This window comes from Cyanistes caeruleus, chromosome 13 (genome assembly GCF_971803275.1).
Source record: "Cyanistes caeruleus chromosome 13, bCyaCae1.hap1.1, whole genome shotgun sequence".
NCBI lineage: Eukaryota > Metazoa > Chordata > Aves > Passeriformes > Paridae > Cyanistes > Cyanistes caeruleus.
The window spans coordinates 13,408,439-13,429,710 of NC_141713.1; the positions used below are offsets into that span (position 1 = coordinate 13,408,439).

Consider the following 21,272-nt stretch of genomic DNA (forward strand, 5'->3'; position numbering starts at 1 on the left):
AGAGGCTGAGATATACTGCAGCCTTGCCCTGCATGTTTTTCAGTGCTGTCACAGCTTTCCTGTGCCCTTTAACATCCACTATGAATTAATGGATACTGGAATTAGTCACTGCATTTCTTTGTGGAAGGGGTTATACAAAGGTGATGATCCCCTTAGTTCCTCTGTTTTCTTTTGCGTTTCTGAGGAAAATGCTAGAACTCTTTTCAAGACACTTCTGCTTTGAGCCTTTATTGAATTTATTGCCATAGAAAAATCCCATGTTCTTTCTTACCAAGTGTTCCCCACTTCAGGGGCTTTACAATTAAAAGTTAATCTGGTGGTCCTGGCTCAGTCATGCAGAGTTACTTTTGGCTGTGTTAAAGTGTGCATTATTTGTTTGTTTGTGCCCATCCTGCTAGAAATGGTCTGGCTCTTTGTCTCATATAACATTTGGGTGGTTTTCATCTATCATCCATGGAAAACACATTAGTGTACAAAGCAAAACTGATTCCTTGATCTCCATGGTAGACACACATCTGATTTCCTGGCTACCTGGGGCAGCACTTGTTTAGTGTCTTATGCTGATGGAGACCAAAGGCAGCAGGGGTATCATTCCAAATAAAATCCAGATGTCAAGCAGCAGTAAGTCAGAGTGCTGGTGTTCTGTGTGCAATATAGATGACTTCTTTTTTCTTGTAGCCTTTACAGAGCATCTAAAATGTGAAAGCATTTTCCTTGCGTGAAAATTTTGTGTAAAGAGATAGGTCTACATGTAAGCCTGTTTGGGGCTTGTAAGAATAAAAAATGCTGCATGAAAAGGAGGAAAAAGACACCTGGCAGGAAAAAGGAAGTTTACTATTCTAGCTAACTGTACTGTGCTTTTTTAGAAAAAAAGAATTCTGGGAACTAGTCATAAGTTAGTTTTCTTCCCTATCTGAAACAGTTACATTTTGGTTTAGAGCAGTTTCTTTAAACAATTTATTTGCATAATTCAAATGGTAGAATTAAAATACTAGAATTTTTAGCTGTACATGTGCTGATTAAGCAGAACCATAACTTGAGTCCTTATGTCCCACTGACTCAAATTTTTAAATGAGTAGCATGTTTTACTGATTAGGGGTCATGCATCTGAACACTCTATGCATAACCATTATCTAGTGACATATTTCCTGAAATGGGTTTATATAACCTACTGTATCTTGAACTTTCCCAAGGACTTTGTCTTGGAGTAAGATATTTTTCTTTTCTCCCCCACATATGTCTCTTCTGAAACCAAGGCAATGGAAGACTTGTTGTGATAATGACTGGATTACTAGCTAGCACTGTTGTTTCTGGCAGAAAAGAGTCAATTGTGCCAAAAGATTACTTTTGCCTTTGTCAGTGCCAGCCACGACTCTTTACTCAGCTCCTGGACCAGTTACAATGAAACAACAACAATACTGTCAGCTGCAAAGTGCAGTAAACTTCCCCAAACTGCTGGCTCAATATAGTGATGGTTTTGCATTTTCAAAGGGCGTTCTTCAACCTTGAGGATCTTTCCTGCAGTACACAAAAAGTGTCTGTAGTTTTTTGAGTGATTTACTGTACTTTCATTTTACCATTCCTTTTTGCAGGCTGTCTTTGTCAAAACATTATTTTATAGCTTCATAAAGCTATAAAATTTTTCAAGGAAATATTTCTTAAGGAAATAATGGTTATAATAGTTATAGTCCATAGGTAGTTATTTCAGTATTAGCTTACATTTGATTTTGCAGTATGGTCAGTCTGAGAAATACACATGAAAATTTCATAGCTGCAATGCAAAGTTAGGGTTTAGAGATGATTGCATGAAGTAGCTTGCACTCTACTCTTATTTATAAATTGGGACACTTAGTTCTTATTTATAAATTATGACATTATAAAACTTCATAAATAGTTTATAGTATATATCACATAAAGAATTTATGCTTTATATCAGAGCATTTTATGAGAAAAGTTTGTGTGACAGGGAAGTAATGAGTTGCATTTTGTAGGCCAGAGTGCTTTGAAGCCTGCAGTTTAGGATGGAAGTGTTCCACGTGTGACAAAAAAAAATCTTGTGAAGCAGATAATCAGGAACCTAATTGTTAGAATAGTAGGAATATGAAGGAATTTTCTATAGGAATTCAGGTGCCTTGCAAATTCGCTGTTTGGGAATGTGCTTTCAAGATGGTTTGACCAATTAAATTTTGAGAGAAATTGGATAATACATGGGATATATATTCTGATAACACTTTTTAAAGATCTCCCTATCTTTTCCTTCCCCTTTCTCTTGTGAGCTGTAACCTGGATTTGCATAAAGGGAACTGATTCTGAAAGAACCGTTACAGAGTGTAAAAAATATTACTGTTTTAGTAGGGCAGAGACCATGATTCTCTGTGGGTTTTTTAAGCCATTGAAATATAACCAGGCTGTCTTGCCTTTTTTCCCCGTTATGCTAAAATATCTTGTGTGTCATGTAAAGGCCAAGTAGGGGAAATAATTTTGCACATTTTACAATACTTAAGCAAGACACAAGAGCAAAGAGTAGATAACAAGTATGTGTTTCACAGTATGTGCTGCAATATTTCAGTGCTTGCTTGAGATGCAGATAAATCAGGCTGCTCAAAAAGCCATGATGTTCACATCGTTGTGCTTGTTTTGTTACTCATGCTAATTTCTTATGGATTGGGTTGGGCAGAGAGCAGATTGGCAAATTTCTTAGCTTTTTATGCTCCTGTTTTCAGCAGCTGCAGGTGTCCAAATGAACAGGTTCCTCTGTAGCCAGCTTAATTAATAAGGAAGCTGTTCATCTGAAGTTTTGCTTTTAGAAACACTGCTTTAAGTATATGAAAGCAGATGAATTTACTTAAAGTGTATGGAAGCAGATGAATATTTTTTCAGGTTGCATCAGAGAACATTGTTTTTTGCTATCATTTCTTATAGGCTTGTGTTTTTCTTTTGATTGCTAGGTATGGATGAGCGAACAGGTGCCACATCCTGGGGAACAAGCGGTCAGCCAAGTCCTTCATATGAATCTTCAAGGGTAAGACACCCACGTAATAATTCATAATGAAAGTTTGTGGGAATGTACAATGTAAATCAGCAGATGATTTGGCAAAGTTTTTGAAGGGAAACTCCTTTAAATATACAGATTAGCATATTTTAGAGACTTTAATGACTTTGAGGAGCTACAGCAGCAATTTAGATTTCTAAGGCTAAAAAAAATATAGGCTAAGAATTGATGAAAATAAGCCATATGTAAGTGTATTCTTGAATGATGAACATGTCTGTTATTTAACATATAGTCAGCGAATGAAAGTAGAAGTTGTGTTACTTAGGAGCAGATTTATTGGCAAAGAGTAGGGAACCCTTGCCTCTCTGTTAACATTAACTAGCTGTAGTATGTGCTCTGTCATGATGTTGAAGAGAGGCTTTTCTTTTAGAATACTTTCCTCCTGTTCTTTCATCCTGCTTATTGAGCTGAAGGTTCTTGATTGTATCTGATATCCTAAAATAATGTGACACTTTTCAAACTCAACTTAATGGTCAAAGCATGCTTCCTCCTAGTTACTCACATTCCCCTTCATCTACTCCATTTTCTTTTTGAAATGAATACTCCCTAGAAGGACAATGAGCTAAGTACCTAAACTATACACAGCATACCTGATGTTCTGATTTCAGTGCCTTTGAGTCAGCAAGCTGTGTTAGCACTTGCACCTTTGCAGGTTTCTTGTGCTGTGGAATGAAAATGGGGAGGCTGCAAGACCCTGTTCAGCTCTCTGGGTCCTATTATGGCCTTTGCCTTACTTTGGAAGACAGCAGTAGAAAGGTTTCTCATGAAATCCCAATTTTTCCATTGATCATTAGTAATAAATTATAATAAATATAGAAGTATTTTGTGCTGGAGAAATATTTCCATGCAACATGGAAATTATGCATTCTTTTAAAACTTCCTGCATAACTTGGGGCATGGAGCTGAACCTCCAAATGCCTCCTTTACATTTGAAATGGAATCTTACTATGCAGCTTTATGTAACTCATATTTTTATCATGTGTTTGGTGTTTTGACTCTCATTTTTTATGTTGCTGATCAATCTTAATCAATTATGAATTAACCTGACTTAAATGGAATTTGAGCTTGTGATTCATTGGCTCTATGGCTGTATTAATCACAATTTTTTGTGTGGTAGAGGATCAACCAGCTAATATTCAAATAGTGTAAGTTCAGTGAGCCTTGTGTGTAAGACTTCTTTTTTTTTTTTTTTTTAATTAGACAATAAAGAATGGTAGTCTGAAATGTAATTTAGGTGACAAGAGTTTTCTTTTAAAGAAAACTCAATTCCTTTTCACAGGAAAGCTTCATTCCTGTGTTCTCCCCAGGAAAATGAACACCAGAAATAATATATTCTCTGTCTATAGAATTGATAAAGATTAAGAGCCTCAAATTACTTTGTCCTGTGGCTGGTGTCTTCTGTAGAAAAAGTTAGAACACAGGATTTTCTCTTCTGAATTCACTGAAAAGTACTGGACTTGGTTTACCAGTTTGATTTAAACTTACATGCATAAATTTTGGCTATGATGTATGGTCTTTAGTTTTTGGTTTTCTTTCAACTAATGAGGCAAATTACTGATTCAGGATTTTGAATAACGATAACTTCTGTCTACTCCTACATGTGCTGCTAGACCAGATGTCTCTGAGAAAGAGCTAAAATGAGTGTGTGGGTCTGTATTGTGAGAGTATAGATTGATTTCTCAGAAGGGAGTGCAAATTATACACAGCCTTTTACATTCCTACATTTATTCCTCATGTTGATTAGCACAGAGTTTAAGTAAGATGTAATTGTCTTACATATTCAATTTACTAATCCAGTGCTTTTCCCCATTATTTCAATATAGAATGTTATTCTTGTCCTAATTGTTCTTAGTACTTGTTTATCTGTTTACAGGAAAATGGCAGTCTGCATGGAAAAAGCTCAGACCTCTCCACAGACATAGAAAAGTTGAAGTCTCAAGAGGTACTACCTATTCTTTATATATTGTGTGTGATTTAAATCTTTTTTTTTTTAAGTCCATGTGCAGCCTGCTACTGGAGCTTTCTGTTAAAGGTCACAATATAGTGCCAAAATTATCAAGAATTAAAAGTGTTGGCTCACTATTGGCTGAATTTCCAAAGATGTAGAAAGGTAAGGAGTTGTCAAGTGAATAGAATTAGAATTTAATGACAGTTTAGTGCATACCTGTTGAAGGCTGATGAAAAAAGATGGTGGAATACTGGCTAAAGAATATTTTTCTTTCCCAAATCCTGCTGAAGGTCTGTTCAGTTCAGTATAAATGGTCTGACTGTGGTCAGCAATGATGCATAAGGAAAGAGTGTAAGTATAGGGCAACTATTTTGCCACCTTTGCTGTGCACTCTCCTGGCAAAACCCCAGCTCTTGGCTTAGATTTCCTGGACAGAGGCAACCTTTTGGACATCATTCTTATTGGTGGGCTTGCTCTCTGCTGTTTGTGATTTTTTTCTGGCTTTGGTTACAGTTTTGGCAACAATTACAAAGATTTAGTGCTAAAACATGGAAATTTTTTTTTTTTTTTTTTTTTTTTTTTGGTCTTATGTGTGCTGCCCAGGGATGTAACTGATTTCCACCATGTTCCTGTGTTCCAAATACTTACTGATGTACTTCATAATTTTTATTCTTTTCCCTGGAAAGATGTTTATTTTACATGCCACTTCTATGTTCAACCAAGCTCAAGTATTGTAATCTATTGGTATCTGCTTGTATAGTAACTGCTCCTAACTATGGTTAGTTCTTGGTGCTATTCCCTGAACCTTTCCGCTTCTTCTGGATAACTTCAGAGTTAAAGTGATTATGACTGCATGCACTAGTCAAAAGGAGGGTATACCATAAATTTCTTGCTCACATAATGATAAATTCATTCTCTGTTCCTTTTGTACTTGTTGCCAAGTCATGCATTTTTTGATTGCCACTGGGCTGTGAAAGTGCTAATGTTTTAAAAACTGAGTAGAAAAGTAATATTTTCTCTTACATTGCACCATAGTTACCGCATTGTTATGACATTAAGTTATTTTTGAGCATGTTAATTTTTTATTTATTTACACTAAATTTTATATGCCCTTTTATTACCAATTTCATGGAGAATTTGCTTTGCAACTCTGCACTAACTTTTAGTTAGGGTTATTTAATAAAAATTTAGCTATCAGCTTTACTGTATTTGTTTACCCACTCTTTGATTTATTCATGGAATTATTGAAGAGTGTTGGTATGGGTATGGTTTTTTTGGGAATTGGGGAAAACATATTGGTAACTTCACTGTGAGAATGAGATATATGTTCCTGGGTTTGGGGTTGGGAATTTGTCATGTGTTTTAATCTTTTCATCAATAATTAACTCAGACTAGAACCTTCTCTCATATGTAATAGCAGTTTATTTTAAGAGTCTCTGGTAAAACCTTATTGAAAGCTAAACCGTTCTTACTTCAATAGTGTTTTGAAGTAACATTAAAGACTAGGAATCACAACAGGCTTGTGAAAACCTCAAAAATGTGCCTTGTCTTCTCATTACCTAATGGTGAATAGTGTTCTAACACTGAAAGAACAGCAGGTATTTATGTTTGAATTTGCTGTGATGATCTGTGATGTGCTGTGATGATGATTTGGGAAAAGGGACAAACTGAGACATTAGTGACTACTGTGAGCAAAATCTCTTTTTGCATAGGCCAACTGTATTAGAAAAATTAATAATATGAAAAGATACCTGCTGCAGGGATGAAGAAAAAAGTAAAAAAGCTTTATTGTTTATTGGAATAATTCAGGAATGGTAGTTAGCAGTCACTGGAATTCTGTGACATGCTGATGGCCTCCCTAATTCTTGAATGGTTGTACTAAAGTCCAGAAACAATGCTGTGTACCAGGTTTGTCTCTTGTAGGACTTGTTTCTATTCCTAGTCTCCAATCTTGTTTTTACCTTTCTGTGTGCAGCAGTGGTGGGTTGTCAGTGAATATCTTTGGTTGATGTATGCAAGTGTCTCCTTTATCTGAGTGATATAGAGCTGCAGATATTCTTGCATGTGTTCATAATGCCTTGCACTAGAAGAGGAGTCCTTAGTGTGTTTTGCTGAGGATGATAAAGGTGCTTTATGAAAGTCTTGGTCTCCTGAGCTCTTTGAAGCAAATTCTGTGGTACTTGACTCAAGTACCATGCCTTCTGCACAATAAGACAGTTTTGTCTTCGTGTTGTGAGGTGATACTGAACTTTTTAGCTTTCCTGCTGTATTTGTGAGGTGTAATTTATACTCATAACATAGCAGCAAATTGGTATAATCACTTTCTTTGGAGTAAGCATTGTATTGTAATTAAACATTTTTTTGGTTATAGTTGTTCCTGTGGTGTGGCTAATGATTGCTGTTTCATGAAAAATGATGCTCTGTGAGGTTTTCTTTTGTTGTTTTGGTTTTGTCATAGCATAAAAGGAACAATAAAAGGCCCAAGTCAGTTTTTGATCTTTTCAGATTGCTGTCTCCAAATCAAGCATATCTGAAATGTTCCTCATAAGACATTTCCTTGATAGATTTCCTTTTCATATATACACATAGTAATTGTAACTGTTAAAAATTTAGCATAAATTAGCTGAGGCATTTTTCTTGCAAAATCTGAACTGTGGGTATTTCAAATAATTTGCAGCATGTACAGTGCACTGAAAGCTGTGAGTGTACATTTTGAACTGATATAACATGAATCTAGCTTCAGTACTGAGGATGCAGTTTATCCTCCTGTTCCTTTACATAAATCTGCTATTTATTTAATTGAAACCAGAGTGGAACTGGTCAAGGTAGCACCTTTAGATTAGATGGTTCTGTAGCATCAGGCAATGGGTTGTTCCCTCTACTCTATGTAAAACACTCAGACATAAATTGGAATCGGAAGTACTTCATGCCCAAACGATACTCCCTTGCAAACAAGTCAAAAAATAGTAATGAGATAGCAGGTTTTGAAATAGTATTTTATACCTCTTAATCTCAGGTACATAACAAGAAGGGAAGCTGTTAAATAGCAAAACAAGACAAGAGGGACACAGAAACACAGTAAGTGTTATCAAGTCTGTTGTATTTGTGTCCTTTTTGTCCTCTGATTTATTTTTTTCTTGCAGGAGAGGGAGGTTGTTTGGTGGTTCTGCTGCTGGTTATTTGCTTTTCTCAATGTATTCTACAAGGTAGCAGATAACTCACTGTGGAATTAAAGCCCAAATTAAATATTCCATATTATTTGCAAGTGCTCAGGACACTTGCAAATGCAGCCTACTTCATAATTTGATTCATGAGCAGCATTTTTCCAAGCAAGTTCTGTTTTTTAAATTCTGAATGCTTTAGTTAGGTTTTCAAGTATTTTCTTTAAGCCTTTGTTGTTAGTCTGTTGGCTATACTTGTATCTTTTTATCTCCTGGTTTATAGCTTAGATAAAAGCTAGGAAAATGTGGTTTCCATCATATGAATTTTTCATTTCAGCTATATTGGAGAAGTGCATCTTTTGGTTGTGGTTTTTGGTTTGTTTTTATTGCAGCTACCTACCACATTGAAATTAGCATTGGAATCTGTTCACAAATTAGTTTTTCATGTGGCCAGGGAATTGTCCCATTGCATATCATGTTGATATTTGTCTCAGAGGAGTTTAGAGAGGTGTAACTGGCTATTGGGTTTAGCTGTTTAAAATCAGATTTGTCACTCGGTAACTTAACTTCTTGGAAGTGGATTTAGAGCTGGAGAAAATGATGTTTATTAAAAATAAATAACATTCGAAATAAATTTGAAAAAATAAATAAGCTATGTTTTCTGTTGTTCCCCAAGTTTTCATATATTTCAACTTGATATGGAAAAGAAGCTAATGAATAGTTTTAGAACTCTGTTACAAAGCATGTTACTTAGGGTGACACTTAGAGGATACTTGTGAAAGCTCTCTTGACTTTTCCTGATAGTATGTGAAATCTGGGGTAGCGATATCTGCTTTTGCCCCACCGTGTAGCAGGTGACCAAATAACACAAAATCTGCATTTCTCTCTTTTGGTTATTGTAGTTCAATGTTAACACTTGCTAATGGTTATGAAAAGGGAATCATAATTAAAGCTAGAAAGTGGAGCTAGAAAGCTCCTTGTTTCTGGTGCAAACTGCATTCATTCCTCTACTTAAGGAGTACTGTACAAGCTTCTTGCACAACTGAGGGAGATGGGGTTGAAGTACTGGCTGTTCTCAGGGGGGCTGGGAGGGAACAGGCATGGAGAGACGTGTTTGTTTCCTGGCACATCAGACAGGTCTCAGCTTGGTCCCTTAGCTTTTGGGTTGTGGTAGGCAAGTGACAGCAAGGAACAGTGTGAGGAGTGTGGGGAGACTCCCATCATCATCCATCTGCTCTAGGCTTTGTAAGATGATTTTGGTCATTGCTTAAAAACAACATTGTTCTCACTGATAGCTTGCTGCAAGATTGTTCATGATTTAAATGGAGTTGTGGCCATGACCTGTGACAATGTGATGTTTCTTGATGTTCCATTAAGATCAATGAATGTAGTGCAAGTGATCCTCAAGGCAAAAAGGAAGATTCATCTTATCTGAATTTATTTTTAACTTAATTTCTGCAACATTCTTCCTGATCTGTGTGTTTAGTAGACCAAGCCAGGTTTTTGGCTCTCTAGTCTTTCCTCTAAGAGCCATTGACAGATACATAGATTCAGTGGCTGAAAACACTCTTATTTTAATATATATATATAAATATATATATATATTATTTTATTTTTTTCAGAATCACATAATCCATAATCATTTAAATTCACTAGGACACGTTGGTATGGTTGTTGTACAGATCCTCTTGTCTAACCTTCAGTCAGTGACTCAGCACAGTGTTCCTGGATGTAATCAGTCTCTCTGCTCTGTCCCTCTGTCTCTCACCGCCTCTGCATCTTGCTTTCTTTCCTCACTTCCCCCCTTCTCCTTGTGTTTTTACCCTTCTTGTTTGTCTTTAGAACTTTCAGATTAGTTTGGAGAGCCAGATAGTCCAAAATAAAGTGGATTTTAGCAGTAGCTTCACTTGTTCATTTACACATTAGTCATTTGGGTGACTGTTGCCTGATTCATAAGTTCGTTGCCAAATTTAGGTTGCAAGAGACCTCAGTATTCCTGAGCTTTAAACAATTAATATTTGTTATTTAAAGTCAGCCAAACTATAAAACTCAAGGAATTGAAAGCAGCATTCATTAAGTTTAATCTTTTGGTCTGCAGCCACGTCAAACTGTGAACTCAGCCATTCATTTTAGTGGAATTTTAATGTCTTAAGTTTAAAAGCAGTAATTGAGCTATATTGTAAATTGCTAAAATGCAAATACGTGCTTAGTGATCTGGCAGCTTGGTTACGAGCCTTAGATTTTGGTCTGTTCCCAGGGACTTGTGTAGGAGAGGGCTTGGGGCTAAGGGAGGAGAAACAAACAAAACCCCTGTTATCTCTAGTCTAGTGGACTTGAGCAAATGAAATGCTGTGGAGTAGTAAATTGTACAGGGAGGACAACTCAATGAGTTGAGTATGAGCTCAATAAATGCATAGAAAAATTGTATGCCATGTAGTGGCAGTGTCTTCTCTATTTTTCACATTTTACACTGAAGTGGAAACAAGATGTTGTGCTTATTTAAAAACAAAACCAAAAACCCCACAGCTGAGTTAAGGTCAGGAGTACAGTTTTGCTTATGCATGGACAAATGCTGGTGTGACTTCAGAAAATAATTGCTAAGGGACAATAGTTTTATGTTTTTGAAGGGGAAGTAAATGAGAGAGGATTAATCCCACTGAAAACCTGGAACCAGTGCAATGAAAAAGGGTAGGGACAGTGAACTGGGAAAGATTTTTGACTTGTTCTTAGGTGAATTCTCTAATTAACTTTGACCAAAATGACAGAACTTTAATGGTCATTAAAAGACACTGAGGTTTAAGAGGTTAATTACCACTTTGTAAAATGGGGCATAGACTCATTGTGTCAGGCCTTCTCTCATGGTTTGGCAGGACAAACATGCCTAGGAATGCCTGGGTGTATGGGTTGGGCATTTTTTCCTGATACAGATAGAGTCTAATTCACTTGGGTGCTTGGGGCATCTTACCCAGAAGCCGTAGGGAATGAATGTTTCAACTGTGGAATTTTTAAATTGGTGGACTTTATTTATTGGAATGATTAGAGAATATCACTTTAATTCAGTGGAATTCCTGAAAAACTAATAAAGTTGGAGCATTCAATGTTGAGAGTGCCTTCACTACTCAGTTAAATTGCAGCATTAATTAGTAGTAGTCTTTCTGCTGCATTTCATAGTAGGTATTAGTAGACAATGCTTGTTGCTTTTATTTGTAGATGTATCTGACTTGGTCTTTCTGATCACATTCATTCAGACTGAAATCCAAGGAGAGGCCTCTGCAAAGTGAGCAGTGACAACATTATAAAATGCTGTAAGGGAACAGTTAACCCAAATTGCACTTTATTTGGGCTATAACAGTACAGAAAGAGAAGTTTTGTCTTCCTTTGAGAAAGTTAAAACTTGCTTTTGTAATAGCTATGTAAGAGGTTGGAATAAGCAAGACAGTTTTGAGTTTACAGCTATGTCATCTAATCATATTCAAAATCAGTTTGCTTTCTGCAAGCAGAAAAATTCCCTGAGCTATCTGCAGTCCCTGCAGAAAAGGGTGCTTAGAACAGGAAATAAATTTGTAACTCGTATTTTGTAGAATGTTTGCCAGTTATTTGCTAAGCACTCCAACTGTGCACTCTGATGTATACTGATCCATTGGCAGGTTTGCTGAGGAGCCACAGGGGCAGAAATGGGGATGTGTATTCAACAAGGAATGTCTCTTTCTAGCCTTTCTATGTTAAACGTGCCCTGCAGGTAACAGGAGGTAGAAATGCTCCAAAGGGCTTTGGAAGCCCACCTGTGGTCCAAAGAATTACATCACCATCCAGAATATGTATCATCAAATATCTCATCCCAAGAGGGGAGAGTAACTTTTGGCATGACTGATTAGTTCCTTTTTCTGCTTGGAGTCTGTATCAATCCAGCTATATTTAAGTGAGCTTCAGTAGATTAGTCTTCAAAATTGTCAGGAACTGAGATTTCCTGCCTTTCTCAGAAAGGAAGAATGAAATTTGGCAGTATGTATTATTGAGTCCTGCTTAAAACATGAATTTGAAAAGGGACTCTGATAGAATTTCATATAAATCCCTCCCCCCAATCTTCTGCTGCTTTTGCCATAAGGGATGAGTTCATGTGCCAGCCGATTGTGTCTTGTCTTCATTACTCAGTCACATGAGTGGGGTGTGTGTCTTAAAAACCACTATCCTTCACTGGTATTCCAGACCTTTTAAGGCTCTCAACTGTGTTCTTCTTTGGGCAATAAGCCTATGCTGTCAGTTTGCACTATTGTATTTGTTAAATACATTTTTTGAGCTTTGATTTAGGACTAGAAGCTTCCAGTATCTTTTCAGAAGCTATTGGAAGCTTCTGAATTTTTATCTGTGGTTGGTTCTTTCCAGTAGCAGTACTTTTTTGTTTACTCTTTAGGTTACCACTACAGATGCAAAAGCAAGGAATGGTATCAGGAATACATTTAATTTGATGTACAGCTTAAATGTGAAGAATGCTCTGAAAAAACTGTGTGATTTAAATCACTGTCCTTAGAGCTCTTCTGATTTTTCTTAATTTGCTTTTTTGAAGTGCAAAAGTTGTTAAATCAAAACTGCATGCGTTTGTGGTTATTTTGTATTCATTTAGTGTGGGTAAATTATATGTAGTAATCAGTCCAGGGTTTCTAATCCCAAACAAAACTCTGTGGCCTGAGTTGATAATCCATAACTGAATCTGAATAACTGAGTGTGAATAACTGGTGTCAGGCATGGTGGCCAAGGTAAGACCCCTTTATATTGGCTCACTGTGGGTGAAGGCATAGGTTACAATTGCACAAGTGTGAATTCTCTAGTGGCAAATAATGAAATGCCTGATACAATTAATTTTAGGGATTGCATTAAAGTCCAGAAAAGACCAATTCTACTTAAAGGGCTTGCATATCCCTTAGTACATTTTCACCATGTATACCAAATGTTTTGGTGTTGTGAAGGATAACCCTGACTATTTTCCAGGTAGATGAAGTAGTTAATTTGTCTGGTCGTGTAGAAGTACATCTTGGATGCTGTGGTAATTGATTGCAAGTGCATTTTGGGAAATTTAGAGGGTATTTGAAAAGAACATGACATCAAGTATTCTTGGAAGGAATTTTGATTATAGAAGGAAGAATATTCCTTTTTGTATAAACCACCCACCCAATTCTCCAATTCCTCTCTTTTGTGAGGGGGGTATGCAATATTAACATGGGGAGGACCATTAGGAATCCTGTGTATTAGGTAGATTGTGTTGCATGATGTGCAACTGTATATGAAATGAGTCTTACCCATGTTGTATTTTCAGTAATTATCTTATTTACTCTGTAAATAAAGATGTCTTAAAAATTTCTGGCCCTCATTTGGGCACCACTTGCTGAATGTCTGAGATATGGATCCTCTTTTATGACTGACAGTGTCCTTTATGGTTTCTTTCTTTTAAAAATTGTATAGCTGAAGTCTTAGGGAAAAAGGTTTTAAAAAAACAACCACAATAAGGAGCAAAAGCAGAGACACAAATATAAAGCTACCTGCTTAGGAGCTTTGTTTTTGGTCCTGTATTTGCAAATGTTTGTTTCTTTATTCAGCAGATTTAATCTCTTTCTTGTTTCATTTCAGCATAAAAATAAACCACATGTGGTGACCTTAGCTAGGAGCCACTCCATTTCCTCAGCAGCTGCTGTTCCACGCTGCTTGTCTGACAGACGGGGCTAGGTCATGCTTTCCAGAGGACACCCTTGTGGTCATAACCAAGTTGTAAATGTCACTAAGATTGTTTCTGAATGCCTATCACAAGTGTATCGCCGATTCTGAATCAGATAAAGTCAGCCAAAGATGCAGTGGGGAGTTGGGTCTCCCGGAAGATTGCTGTGCAGCCGAACAGCAGCAGGAGTGTGACACGCATCCATAAGCAGCGGCAGTGCTGTGACAGTTCTGTAGCCCTGAGTTAGCAGCCCTTTGGTAGAACTGACAGCACGCCTGCAAAGATAGGGAGGCCTGTTTCAGCCCCATTAATGTTGTCTTGAACGTGAGCCTGCGGTCTGGAGAAATGATAAATGTTCAGTGATTGATGATTTTATAGTCCCAGGGCACTTGGGATCATTTCTGGTAGCTGTGAACAGTTTTCCCTCCTCCCTTAATTAGGCCTGAGCTTTAGGTTTCTGAATGAGAAGTGACTAAGTGTGAATTGTGAGATAAGGTTTACACAGTGTTTTTCAAAACTTTGGCTACAAAGGAAGTACAATTTTGAGTGCTAGGTCTTTCATATTTTGGTACAGAATAAGCGATTCAGTGTGCATTTGGTAATTCTGAAGGGCAAATGGCATATTCATACCTTTATACAGACAAGCTGACGGGATTTTGAAATGTCTTGAGGAGGGCTTCATGTAACTGGGTTAATTAAAGAATTCGTACAGCCAAGGACTGCTTTGTTTTCCATCTCCTCTGCCTTTGGTGTAAGCTTTCAATAAGCCAGTGTTTCCTGACTGAGTAAGGGCTGCCCCAAGTCTCCAAAGCTGGCTGTGCTAATGGTAGAAAAATGCAAAAGTGTTTCAGTGCTTGTTTGCAAATGAGATGACAAAGTTGTTTATTTAATCACTATATGGAAGTAAACCTTTTGTCAGTGAGCTATGCTGGTTAGTAATGTGATAATGTCAAAATGCCTATTAATCTGTAACATTAATAGCAGGCTGCAAGAAGAAATAGCATTTGTTCTTCTCATCTGCACCAACATTTTTTTCTTAACATCAGTGGCTCTTCCTGAACTTTTCACTGTATTTTATTAATGCAAACAGAAAGCTTAGGGAGGAAAAAAAAACCCCAGTTACAAGTTCTTCAGACTAATTTTACTCTCTGTGGTTAGTGATTTAACACTAAGAGGATTCAAATATCAAAATATCTCTGTATTATTAAATTTTTAGAAATCTTGTCCACGAGGACACAGCTTATTAAGAAAATATGTGGTTTCTTTTTGATGGGGAGAAAGTAATATGTGGGCAGAGAGTAATTTCTGTGAGATAGACCTGAAAGCCAACTTTTGTGATTAATGACCAATTGTGACTCCGCACATTTAATTAGGAAAGTGTCATTACACTCAATTAGCAGGGCTGCCAAATAATCTGTTTAATACTCTGGTCTTTTTTTCTCTAGGGTTTTGCAGACAGTCCTCATTACAGTGATCACTTGAATGACAGTCGATTAGGGCCTCATGAAGGATTGTCCCCGACACCTTTCATGAACTCAAATCTGATGGGTAAGTAGGTAATTCTTTACGAGTATCCCCTCAAAGCCTCTTTGGTCAGAAAGAGACATTTTTCATTCTCTTGTCTAGGCCTGACATGTCAAGCATCTGGAAGTTGCTCTGTTTCTCATAGCAACACTGACTTTCTTATTCAAATGTTTTTATGTTGTATGAGTTTCTCATAAAGGCCATTATCCAGACTTTTTAGAAGAAGAAAATACCAAAATTTTCTGAAGTTGATCTAGAAAGCTGATATATTTTGATTTGATATAAATTTGAAGTTATTTTAAAGATTACTTTTCCTTAATTTTGTTTGAGAAGGCGTTTATAGCAATTTTTAATTTCTACATTTTAAAATACTTTTTTTCTAACATGCAATTCTTGAACTATCTACCTATCTACTGTAGGCTTCCCTTCAGGTAATAATTTGGGGGCTTGCTTCTTATTTTTAATTTCCTAATTTCTTTGGTATTTGTTGTATTAGAAACTCTGTCACTTGTAAGAAATAGATGGAAACTCCTGCTTCCAGACCTGTTAAACATTTCCTGCTTTTGAAAGTGGAAAAAAGCAAGCAAATGGTGTATTATACTGTGGCCTTAGGTATCAAAAGCTTGCTTTCAGTGCCTGAACTTTGTGTTACCTGAAACATGTTAATGTGTTGATGGCATTGGTTGAAAAATCTTTTGTGTGTTCCAGTTTGGAGCATAAAACTGTTGATTTCAAAATATTTAATTTGGTAATACTTGGTCTTGGGACCATTTTCATTTTGTATCTTAGATTTCAGGATGACTCTGAATATTTGTTCTGAATTTGTAAATTTCACACTGTTTCACTTCTGTATTCCCCATCTTGTAGACATGACCTATTTTGTGATCTCAGTATTGTCCTTTTAAGACATAGCCATGGTAATCTAAGTGGATTACCTAAATCCAAATCCTGGTGGTCTGCAATTTCTTTTGGAAATCTTTCTACTTTGCTCAGTCTTTGTTTACTACTTTAATGTTCTCTGAAACACAGCCAGACAAAGCTCATCTATTGCTGAAAACAGAATTTTGTTTAAGCTTCATGTACGAAGCTGAAAACAGGCAATTTTAAAATGCCCATCTCTGTAGGCTTTGATTAGAGAGAACACATGTCAATTGGTCAATGACACTTCTAACTGAACACAGCAAAGCTGAAATGTAGCAGTTATTTTGATAATGCAAAGTAGACTTTCTCCAAATACTCTTTCAAACATTGTCTTTTTTCTTTTGTAGCAGAAAGCTAAAAAGACCAGTTACTTCAATTGCTTCTCCAGTATTTCATTCAGTAGCATGTATGGAATGTCTCTAGGTTTTGTATCTGATACTGATTTTCTTTTGCAAAATTATATAGCAAAGTTTGATTTATTTTTTTAAATTCATATTACCAATGGCAAATTAATTGCTCATGTTTTAAATTTAAACCATCTAATTTCTAAACAATATATGCCTTTAAATATATGGCAAAAATAATCTTCTAGACATTTCATTTTTATTGAATAGACGATTCTATTAGACATAATAGAATTACATCATTAATACAGATTTGAGAAGAAGCCTCCATTTAGATGATTTTGTAGAGAGGATTAACAAACTGCAAGATATGTATGTGTCAGTCACCCAAAGCAGCTGAGAACTGAAATAGTTTTGTAAAGCTTTGTGGCTAAGAGTTCTTAGGGATTTTATTTTCTTGAAGCAAAAGTACTTAATTTCCTTCTATATGCAGTCAAGAATTACAGAAAGCTTTCAGTATATATCTCTAAGATATGTTCACATGAGAACTCTAAAAGTATGTCCTTAAAAGTATTGCACTTGTGGTTTTTGGCTTATCATAACAAAAAATTATGTTCATTTTACTTATGTTACTGTATAGCATGCAGCTTTGTATATTACACCTTCCCATCATTAATTTTTGCACTGTATTTTAATTGATGGTGAAAGTTTGGAGAGAGGAATGATAAAAGCTACATGAAAACATAGAGTAGTACCTTTCTCTGTGGTACTACTATTTGTGTTTATAGTTTCTTTATCTATTATTGAAAAGAAAAATGATAATTCTTCAGAAGTTTTTTTTAGACAAAGAGATGTTATAGAGTTTTTTAATATCAAATTGTGGAGATGTTCCCATAAACACATGGGATGAATGAACACATTTATGTTATTAGCTGATGTAGACATACAATATTTAAGGTGTTGGTTCATTATTTTGTGATCTTTGGAGTTTAAAAGGAGATGGAAGGAGGCAAAGAACATGAACTTGATGAGCTTATAGGAAATATCTCACTAGCTAATAGCAATGATTGAGCATCTGGGGTTCCACAACCAAGATCTAAGAAATAATTCCCTTCCCAAAATTTTATCACGACTGAAATACATTTCTGAAATAGTTAAAAACTATTAAAAAAGAAGAAGGAAGAGTGACAACATATTTCACCATTGCTGTCAACACTTAAGAGTACCATTAAAAGAAAGAATTGTGTGTCAAGGGGATGTTGTTGTTTTGTGTATTATGTTCAGCCGTAAGCATATTTGCCTGAAGAGATAGTGGATTATAAAGTGCCACTGTCTTTCATGATGGAGCTCTCAAACATTTTAATGATCTTGTACATTGCAAAAGAGAGAAATTTTGTCTAACAAGAGTTGATAATGATTCAATAATGAACAATTTACCACAGAAAGATGCATTTCCATATTCATTTAGATATTTTTTGAAGTGTTTTGCAGAGGAAGTAAAGCTATTATGCTGGATTGGTTAGTGTTCTTCACTAATGAATTCCAGAATTATCGTGTTGATTTGGTAGTATAAAAAAAGAAGGGCTGTTACTTATATTTTGAGTAAAACCACTGAATCCTCTTGGGACCAGCATAGTCTCTTGGTATCCATAGAGATATGTAGAAAATCAGGCTAAGATATATTGGTGGTATTGTAGCTCCATTTAGACTTGATAATCTTTGCTTATTCAACACTTCTCTTTTAATTACATTCTAGAAAACTATTCACAAGAATATGAGATTCTTTTCTCTGTAATTATGCTGCCTTTTAGTACTCTGCACTTGCAAGGAGAGGTCAGTTTTTGCTAGGGCTCTTCAAGCCTGTGGTATTGTATCTTCTGTTGTACTGTTCCCTGGACTTTATTCTCCTGAGCTTTTTTACTACTACTTACTGGGAAGAAAGAAAGCAGATTATTCTTGAATATAGCTTAAAGGGTTTTTTGTTGGTCTGTCTTGAAAATTTGAAGTGGGGGAATTACTTTCTTTTGTGTGCCTGTCTACAAGAGGTAGAAAGGATAACAGCCAAACTTTTGTGCTCCATGTTCATCGTCTGTGAACTGCACAGTTCCACAAGGTTGTATGTGACAAAAAGTCATTAAAAAATTTAGTCAATAGTGAGTGAAAAGACAGTGGTTGGACCTTAGCTTTCTAAGTTTTCCATGCTTCCTTGTTGAAAGTTTTCTTTCTAATATATTCCCTTGTTTTCTCATTATTTCTTTAATTAGTTCCTTTAAAGTTTAATTGGGTTACATTTTAGAGCTCTAGGTGTTTCTGAGCTAGCAACAGGGTTTGAAGACCTATGAATGAAATCAGAGATTCTGAATGTATGAAGGAGGATTTTAGATTGTCTGCCTCATTTACTCATTGACTTCAGTAGATCAGCTGCAGGTTGTAGTTAGTTTATTTCATACCATCTGGAGATTTTGTAACACTCACCTGTGTTAGCATCCCGGTGGCTTTGCTTGTCTTCCAAATAAGCTTCTGCTGGGTAATTCTATGGTGCTTTCTTATGGCCAGCATTAAGGGATGGAGGGACTGACCATGCAGAGAAGACACAACAGTTGGTATTTACAAGGTGGGAGTAGAAACTTGGTACAGTAATTGGAGCTACAAATTATTCAGATTGTTAATAAAAATATAGCTCCTTTTACTATTTATAATGTTAATGTAAAGGGTAAGTCTGAGTCTTCTCCTGTTTGAAATAAATAGGTGAAAGAACCAAAGGTAGTACTGGCAAAGGGAAGCAGAGTCATACATGTTGGGGTTTTTGCAGTGTAACTTCCTTTCCTGTTGGTTGTCCTTGATGCACTTGGGTCACTTGGGTGGTTTTTCATTCGGCATCGCAAAACAGGGTTTCTGAGTAAACTACACCTATATACACCATGAATTTTACCTTCTCTTAATGTTTAGCACTATTGTTCCAGTGTAGCAGGGGTTAATAGGTATGTCCTGGGTAGAAACTGCTGTGTGATGGGCAGCAGGAGCAGAGAGGTGCTTCATGGGCGGAAGCTGAATTTCAAGAATTTTCAAAGCTAGTCTTTGGGTTACTGTGAAACTCATAATGGATTTTGTGTATTAATCATATGATTGAGAGATCAATATCTGGATTGGGATGCCCTCTGGTTTTAGAGTTATTATTCATTTAATTGACTTGATTGCCTGATTGTGCAGGTTTCTGAGAATGGCTGGGCTTCTGCAGTGCAGCTTTCAAACTGAAATTACTGTCTTAATTTTTATTGTAAAATCTATTATTTGACTTGTAATTTAAGTACCCCAGTTGGCTTGGTTAAAGTACTAGGTATTTTTAAAGATGAACATTGGAGAAGCATTTTTTGAAGCAACATAGTAAATAGGTGAAGCCTCTGTAAACCTTCCAGTATTGATACAGTTCTTGAACAGCTGATGTAAGCCTTTAAAACCATAATTTATGAAAGGTTATTCTCAGTAAAAGGAGAGGCTTTTGAACTTTAAAATACAATTAAAAGAAGGAATGCATCTGAATTGGTACTCAGTTAAGAATCTAACTAATCTTCAGGAAAATTGCTAGTTTTCTTCCTCAGTAACCCTTCAGTAAAAGAATTTTGGGATTGGAGAGATCTCGTTATCAAATGAGTTTATAATGGTGAAGGCAATAATAGGAAACCAGTAAAGGTAAATAGTTATTAAAATGGTGCACATTAAGAATGATGCCATTATAGTTTTTGCTAGGAATCTTGTCTTAATTATCTTTTAGGAAGGGAGAGGGCAGATTCAAGCAGGGAGTTGGCAGACCCTCTGTTTGTCCAAAATAATAGTTAGATTTCCTTGAATTGCTTTCTGTAGTCATTAATATTTCAACACATGAAAAAAAACTCAGGCATTACAATGGAAATTAACTCCAGAGATATGAGTAATAGCAAGATTGATCTGAAATAATTTATATGCAGTTACATTGTTATTAACTTGGAGAATGGTGGGGACAGAGTATTTTATATCCTCTGGAGAATTCATTAGGAAGAAAGAGGAAAGTGTTAAAATAAGAAAATGACAAAACAGCAACAAAACAAAGATTATGACAAGTGCTTTGGTCTATATCATTTTAGGGCAGTAAATGGAAAGAAAATTGTAAAAGGATACCTGATAAGCTTCACATTCTGCATAGTTATCTGTCAAATATTACTGAGTTGAGTTTTTTATTTTTGCCTAGTAAAAAACCCATAAGATCATCCACAGTTACAATAAATACTTAGAGGTATTGATACTGAGTCCACCTCAAGCCATAGACTGTCAACTTCCCACGCTGAGAAAGTTCCTTAACATTCACTAACATAACTGTATTGTGCAGTTTCACAGTATTATGTTTGCATTTCATTGAATCACTTATTGTTTTGATTATTAAAGCTAAAATTGCCAAGTTACCGGCTCACCTCTATGTATTTCATCATGGCTATTTTCCCAAAGTAAGTGTTGCCATTGCTTCACCCCAGTAATGCTTCTTGCCTTTCTTGTTTCTCATAGGTTTATGTTTTTTAAATAATTATCATTTTCAAAATCATTGCATATAATGAATCTGGAAAGTGGAAGATTTCCATTTAAG

General features: G+C 36.0%; 1 protein-coding gene across 21 annotated transcripts in view; it reads left to right on the forward strand.

The window, feature by feature from the left end:
• TCF12 (transcription factor 12) overlaps window positions 1–21,272 on the forward strand; it is a 194,452-nt gene that overhangs the window by 73,226 nt on the left and 99,954 nt on the right. For all 21 annotated transcript variants that reach the window (XM_086848994.1, XM_086849006.1, XM_086848995.1 and 18 more), the window contains 3 exons: window positions 2,949–3,022; window positions 4,926–4,994; window positions 15,314–15,416. In XM_086848994.1, coding sequence (XP_086705120.1) covers window positions 2,949–3,022; window positions 4,926–4,994; window positions 15,314–15,416 — 246 coding nt within the window. The remainder of the gene's footprint in view (window positions 1–2,948; window positions 3,023–4,925; window positions 4,995–15,313; window positions 15,417–21,272) is intronic.